This window comes from Pistacia vera, unplaced genomic scaffold (assembly GCF_008641045.1).
Source record: "Pistacia vera cultivar Batoury unplaced genomic scaffold, PisVer_v2 Contig570, whole genome shotgun sequence".
Classification (NCBI taxonomy): domain Eukaryota; kingdom Viridiplantae; phylum Streptophyta; class Magnoliopsida; order Sapindales; family Anacardiaceae; genus Pistacia; species Pistacia vera.
The window spans coordinates 1,921,999-1,929,776 of NW_022196413.1; the positions used below are offsets into that span (position 1 = coordinate 1,921,999).

The window sequence follows — 7,778 nt, forward strand, 5'->3', positions numbered from 1 at the left end:
TATTTTGTTTTTATTTGCTACTGAAGTTTGTAATGAAGTTGAGTATTAGAAGGTGGTTTTGTTTTGTTTGCTACTGAAGTTTGTAATGAAGTTAAGTACATCAGAAGGTGGTTTGTTTGTTGAAGTTTTGTTGTAAAAGAGAAGTCAGTATGACTTGTGTGTGCAGCAGAGATGCTGATTAGTAGTTTTTTTTTTTTTTTTTTTTTTTTTTTAATTTAACTCCGGAATTTGTAATGAAGTTGAGTATAGCTGGAGCTTGTAGAAGTTGAGAATAGCAAAGGTTTTTTTTTGTTTTGTTGAAATGGTGTTGTAAGAAGTATTAAAATGTTTACTTGTAAGCTGAAAGAGCGTTAGAAGCAGTGTTGAGATGCTCAAATGTTGAGATAAAAAGCTGAAGACTAGAAAGATAGAGGAGCCAAGTTTAAGGGAAATATATTAGATAACAGTAGATGAATCTGGAGCAAGCTGAGTTTGAGGGAAATTTTGAGATACATTAGAAGAATCGAGAGCAGCTGAGTTAAGGGGACATATTGAGATACCAGCAGAAGAATCTAGAGTAAGCCAAGTTTAAGGGGAAATATTAGATGATCTGGTGTTTTTGTAATATTCTGAAACTTGTTAGAGACGTGTTTTTTAATCTACCTAAAAACGGATACCCGCTTGTAATAGATTCATTCAATTCAATAAGAAAAATTCCCAAATTTCTTTTGACATTTTGCTCCGTCTCTGACGTACTCTATCTCTTTTTTTCATTGAAAACCTTCACCTTTCTAAGAAGGCCTATTTTTCCATCTTTTCCATAACCCAATCATCATCAATAATGGTTCTATGGTATGGAAAAAAAAAAAAAAAAAAAAACTTTTTTTAATTTCCGCATTTTATGTGTTAAAGTTTGTTTTGATTTCAATTGAAATGTGGGTTAGCTTTTTCATGATTACTTTCTAATATGTTTCGCGCCCCCTCCCGAGTGTTCCTATCCAAGCATCCGGCCTCCTAAGGACTTAGATCCCAAAGGAGGTGAAATTTGAAAACGTTCACAAAGTCCATTTATAAACTTAGACAAAGTACTTACAAATAAATGCTCATAATAAGTTTTGAAAATAGAAAGACATAAATCCAAGTACAAACTGTATTAGAGTGCTCTAAGTTTTAAAAAATCATGCAAATGAACATGAGTCATGGGCAATCTAGAGCATAGATTAAGTGATGATATACAATAATATCATATAATTCTCATCCAAACCAGCATGTAAAACATTGTTGCAGCACTTGTATGATAACAATAATGTTAGACATACAAAATTTACCAGATTTTTTGTATAAAGTTGTGGTAGAAGATGAATTGAAAAGAGAATAAAAAAGTCAAACTCATCATGTTCACTTTCCATTCCTCTCTTGTCACATCGCTTTGTAAAAAAAATCTTGTAATTTTCTTGTCATATAGTATACTATGATTATACAATGAACAAGCATGTAAAAATTCCCTTGACAACTCATAAAATGCCTCTCTCTAAATAGCCCCAAACCTTTCAAATCTTTTCAATTAGCCCCTTATTTGCGCTTCAGGGGTTGCAAAAGAGACAAACACCTCCCCAGGGTTCCAACTGCGGCATTGAAAAATTCTTGCCGCGATGGGGTGGTCTCAAGTCTAAATTATGTCGTGCCATTGTAATTGCCATGCCGCGGCATTTAGGCCTTCGGCCTGAATTTTCCCTTTCCCCTTCTTTTCCACTTTTAATTCCCACATGCAAATACAATCCATACACCTTTTGAAACATCACAATAAACTGATTACACAACTATAAGGTTCAATCCCAATTCCACATGCATGTCAACTAAGAATTCTGTTAGGATTATTTTAGAATTACGATAAGTGTGTTAAGTCTTTTATTATTATCTTTTATAATTATATTATTATCTTATTAGGATAGAATTAGGATTATCTTATTATCTCTTTATAATTAGAGTCCTTTTGGGAGTCAGTAGAGTCAAGTGTAAGGCTGTATAATAGCCTAAATCTAGATTGTGAGAATCAATAAAGAATTGTGTAAACTAATCTTTCTATCTCTTGTTCTTGGAGGTCTCTGTTCCTCATATAAACAGATCTTATCCCAAACCCTATCATTGGTGCTCTCGTTCCCTAGTTATGGCTGAAGGCATTCGCTTGCGTCTTTTGGACAAGTAACTTGCTAAAATTATGGCTCTACAATCTGCCCAGGCAGAGACTCTCACTTCTTTAACAGAGAAATTGGAAGTTTTGACTGTTGGTTTTCAAGATGTTACTTTGCAGATTTCAGCTTTAAACAACAAGTTTGATCAAACCTGCCAGCAAAACCAACATTCCGGTGAATCATCTTCAGATTTGACTGGGCGAGGTGGATCGACTTCTGGGAGTTTTTTTCTCAAGTCTTTCTGTTTAGAAGTCACTCGTTTTGATGGCACGGATCCACGTGGATGGAGGTTTAAAGTCGAGCAATTCTTTGATTACCATAATATCTCTACTAAGCAACGATTGACGATCTCTTCCTTCCACATGGATGAGCCAACTCTCTCCTGGTATCGCTGGATGCATTCCAATGGGTAGATCCGTTCTTGGCATTCTTTCCTACAGGATTTAGATGTTCGTTTTGGGCCTTCGGAATTTGTGGATTACCAAGGGCAGTTGGCGAAACTTACTTAAACAGGTTCTGTAGTCGCTTATCAAACAGAATTTGAGGAACTCTCTAATCAAGTTTCTGGCCTTCCAGGTATGTTCCTTCTAAGTTGCTTTGTATCAGGGCTCAAACCAGAAATCCGAAGGGAGGTGCAGTCTTTTCGGCCTCACACCCTCAACCATGCCATGAGTCTTGCCCGCTTACAGGAGGACAAGCTACATGATCTACACCTATACTTGCATTCTGCTGACCCCGTATCTTGTGATCCTAGTAAATCAACTCCTAATGTTCCTTCAGTGCAGCAGGCTCTTTTGCCTACTCCAAACAAATCGGATTCCTTGCGTGTTAAGCGACTCACAGCAACACAGATGCAAGAACGACGCAACAAAGGTTTGTGCTATAATTGCGATGAGCGCTTTCACCCTGGGCATCACTGCACGGCCAAGTTCTTTCTCTTGCTGATGGAGGAGGATGATGATGAGCACGAGGATGAACCGGGATAACTGCTATTGATGGTGTCATACCTTGCAACCTTGAGGATAAGGTTGAGGCGAAGGGGAAGGCAATGTTAGGATTATTTTAGAATTAGGATAAGTGTGTTAAGTCTTTTATTATTATCTTTTATAATTATATTATTATCTTATTAGGATAGAGTTAGGATTATCTTATTATCTCTTTATAATTAAAGTTCTTTTGGGAGCCAGTAGAGTCAAGTGTAAGGCTATATAATAGCCTAAATCTAGATTGTGAGAATCAATAAAGAATTGTGTCAACTAATCTTTCTATCTCTTGTTCTTGGAGGTCTCTGTTCCTCATATAAACAGATCCTATCCCAAACCCTATCAAATTCAATAAATAAATGCCAAGAATTTCATTCAGTTTTCATAGACAAGTCTATTTCAACTAAAACTTTACTCTAATTTTCTCCTCCTCCATTCAAATTATCAAACACACCAGCCCTTCCAAAGAGGCTGGATTTCCCACAACACCAACCATTTCTAACATACAATTTTCCAAAATTTCTCTTCTAAACATAAACATTATGCATATACATAAATTGTACACATGCATGTCAATTTCATATCAATACATAGTCCATAAATCAATAAATTCCAACCCAATAACATGCATGTCAAACTTAATCCAAGAATATGAAGAATTTTACTTCCAAAGCCGAAACATAACCCATATTAAACAACCATGCATATACAAAATGATCAATTTAATTAAAACATGATTTTTGATGCAATTTATACTATTCCACTCAACATCTTTGAAGCTCAACCCTTAATCCGAAGACGGATTGGAATCCTCTAATTGTGCCACCACTTGTCCTCATTTTATCCGAAATGCAATAAACTCTCCATACAAAGGTTTCCCTATGGTAACACATCAATATTAACTTTATTGGACATTTCAGACACCAAAAGATTAACTTAACTTCCTTTAAAATAATAATAATAATAATAAATTTGTCTCATAACAGAATAATGACCACTTTCGGATTTTTCATAAAAACTCCGGTTAGTCAATCAAGCTATAATTTTAATTGGGAGTTCTAGACACAAATATATTGTTCTAGTAAAACTTTCAAGTAATTCCGGAGTCAAAACTATTTAAAACAGGATTTTCTTTTAACTCTTTCAAAATTGCCAAACTATTTCCAGGATTGATGTTGCTGACTTGGAAAATTCATATCTATTTAACCTTTCATTGAAACATCATGAAACTTTCCAGAATCAAACTAAACACATAATAGAATCTCCAGAATTTAACATCATTCATTTTGGAAAAATATGGAAGTATTGAATCATTTCCTGAAAATGCCTACTCTGCAGAAAACATAAATTCCAGAATTTACAGAGCATACTTCAAAAATTCATAACAATTCCAATACTTCGAATTTTTGAGTGAAATTAATTTACAAATAATCCTCCAGAGTTGATTGCATATAATGAGTTGAAATTAAGAAACCGTTGCTAATTAATGAATGAGTTTGCATAGGCACAAAAATTGACGCAGGAGTTGGTTGCATATGCTGATTTTGAGCAAAGTCTTGTCTTCAAATACTTTTGAACTTGCAACAGGATCAGCAGATGCAATAGTGGAACCACTAGTTGTTTGGGAAGTAATAAATAAAGCTTGTTGAAACTGAGATGGTTCAGGTTGCTGCATATTATAGAATCCTAGTTGTTGAAAACCTGCTGAGGACTGAGAATTCTGATGTTGAACTCCTTGATAGTAATTTAAGACTAATATATTATACTTTGGATTCTGAAGATAACGAGTAATTGCTTGTACCTGGTGCGAACTTTGAAGGGAACCTTTTTGTTAAGGAAAAGAATCCAAGAGAACAAGAAGAAGGAAAACAAACCAAGACTACAGCTAGCAGTCATAAACTAAAATCAAGAGTTTATAGCAGTAGGCAAAAAGGAAGAAAATCTGCTCAGATTCCAGCAGATTACACCAAGAGACAAAGAGGAAAATCTGCCCGAGACAAAGCAGATTACAATAACAGACATTGACAAAAATCTGCCAAGATTACAGAAATACAAGAATTCAAATGAGGAAAACTTGATCAGCTATGATTGTTAGTTTCCATTGTTAATATTTGCATTCAATACACCACATTGTCTATTACTCCATTCGGTTTATTTAATTTTGGTAATATCTTTATTCAGTGTAGATCTTTTGTTTCATACTTTATTTTAGTTTAACCCTCATTTTAAATTTTGATTAAATTAAATAAATGTAATCGCTGTCAATATATTATTGGTTTGTAGTAGCAACTCAACAAAAATCTAAACTCAGCCTTATGTGTTGGCCCGACAATGGTAGTCTAAAATTTCTCATTATTCATATACTAAGTTAATAAATCTCCATTATAAAATGTGATTGGTCGTACTTTTCTAAGAGAAAAGAAAAATATAACTGCATAACCAGAAAACAAACTTTGTTACTACCATTAACAGCCGACGCTCGTTTCTTTCCTAAAGGTTATTCCGTCCCATCAATTTTTGAAACTGACTTTCCGTGTTGGTTGACAATAAAGTCTTATTTGTACAAATATTTTAGGAATTGGAAACACATGGAACAACAAAGTAAGATGGATATGTTTGATATTTTGCCAGAAGAGTGCATATCTCAAATCATAAATCTTACAGCTCCCCGAGATGCAAGCAGATTATCAGTGGTGTCTCCTGCATTCAAATCAGCTGCAGATTCAGATGGCGTCTGGGAAAAGTTCCTGCCATCTGAATACAAGGACATCATTTCTAATTCGGATTCATCCTCATTGTTGACTACTTGCATGTCGAAGAAGAATCTTTTTCAACATCTCTGTGACAACCCCATCATCATCAATAATGGCGCTGTGGTATGCTAATTAAACTCAATTTATTCATCTTCCAATCTAATGTACAAAAGGATTGTTTTCATTAACTCATATGAGATCCCTAAGAATTAAATTCAATGGTTTCGTTTAGAAAGTATTAAAAATCATTTTAATTATCAAACACCTGTTTACAAACAAATAAATAAAACTCATCAAATTTGATTGAACTGACATCTTTTGGTTGTCATGACTTAATTAATATAAAGTTGACATTTGTCATTCTATGACACAGAGCATCGCATTAGAGAAAAAGAGTGGAAAAAAATGTTGCATGGTTGGGCCAAGACAGCTAAATGCAACATGGGGATCAGCCGGAGATGTGCCTATGTATTGGATATTGCCGTCTCAATCAGATTCAAGGTTTGTTTCGGGGGTCTTTATTTTTGTTTCACAAATTTCAGATTATGCATATAACAGTTAATTTTCACCCAACTATGTCAAATTTATGAGAATTTATCACGTTGATGCATTTGAAGGTTTGCTGAAGTGGCTAAATTCGGACCAATGTGGTATTTCGAAGTGAAGGGAGGGATGGAGACTAAACTTTTATCTCCGAAAACCATCTATGGAACTTACCTTGTGTTCAAGTTTCATGATCTTGAGCGTAGAATTTTGTATAAAGAAGATCCTCCTGTTAAGTGTGGTGTGTATTTTGAAGGAAAAGATGACGGGAAAAGACACAGCTTGTTCCTCGATCCTGCCGGAAGTATGCTGCGACGATATCGAGACAAAGGAGATGGATGGATGGAAATTGAGATGGGAGAGTTCTTCAACGAAAATGGTCATGATGGAATGTTGATGTTTACTTTTATCTCATGATAGTGACAATACTAGAAACCCATTTATTATTGAAGGAATTGAGCTTAGACCTAAATATGCTAGATAGAATTATGTCTTCAACACAAACATCTTCTATAAACATGTTTATGTCAAGATGTAAAGTTTTTTTAGTGTTTTGTATGCTTCACTTTGTAAATGTAATTTTCTGTTATGAATTTGAGTTCCACTCAATTTATCTAAAAGGTAACATCTGAAAATTAAGTAGAATCTTGAAATTCTAATATCAAAATGCATCATTTTTTCCATTTTAGATTTTGTTATAACCACACGCACAAAATCAACCAACCACAATCAACACAATAAAGAATCACAAACCACACACACACAATAACACCAAGGATTTACCATGGTTCACTTGCTCAATATGAGCAAGCTACGTCCACGTTGAGCTCGGGAAACAATCAAGCTCGCTGCACTAAAACTGTCAAGATTACAGTTCAGATTACATACAGTGACGAAAACCCTTTAAACCCCTTCTACAATCTGTAACTCACCCTAGAGACTTTACCCTTCGAATCCCTAATGATCGTGTAATCAAATACACCCAGAATGACCAAAGTTACAAGATTTAATCACCAAAATCATAAACCCTAACAAACTCGACTTTGTTCCAAAGAAGAAGAGAAAGTTCACAAGAAAAACACTGTGTATCTGAATTTGCCCAAAGTTCAGCTTTTATATGGTTGACCAAAGAGTTAATTTCAGCCTTCGAATCTTCTCTCCATCAACGCTCAGGATCAGCCTTCGGATCTTCTCTCTATCAACGCTTAGGATCAATTCTTCAGATCTGCTCAAAACGACATCGTCTCATTTGAACCATAAAACGTCAACGTTTCGAGCCATCACACTAACAATCTCCACCTTGATGGATTGAAACCTCTGTAACAGTG

General features: G+C 34.9%; 1 protein-coding gene across 1 annotated transcript; it reads left to right on the forward strand.

The window, feature by feature from the left end:
- Positions 1-5,742: 5,742 nt before the first annotated feature.
- Positions 5,743-6,867, forward strand: LOC116108962 (putative F-box protein PP2-B2). The gene is made up of 3 exons (XM_031395199.1): positions 5,743-6,030; positions 6,281-6,408; positions 6,525-6,867. The coding sequence occupies exons 1-3, from the start codon at positions 5,743-5,745 to the stop codon at positions 6,865-6,867; spliced, it is 759 nt and encodes a 252-aa protein (XP_031251059.1).
- The last annotated feature ends 911 nt before the right edge of the window (positions 6,868-7,778 follow it).

Coding starts and splice junctions, on each gene's coding strand:
- LOC116108962 (XM_031395199.1), top strand. CDS start 5,743: ATGGAACAACAAAGTAAGATGGATATGTTTGATATTTTGCCAGAAGAG. Junction 6,031..6,280: donor TCATCAATAATGGCGCTGTG/GTATGCTAATTA, acceptor TCTATGACACAG/AGCATCGCATTAGAGAAAAA. Junction 6,409..6,524: donor CCGTCTCAATCAGATTCAAG/GTTTGTTTCGGG, acceptor ATGCATTTGAAG/GTTTGCTGAAGTGGCTAAAT.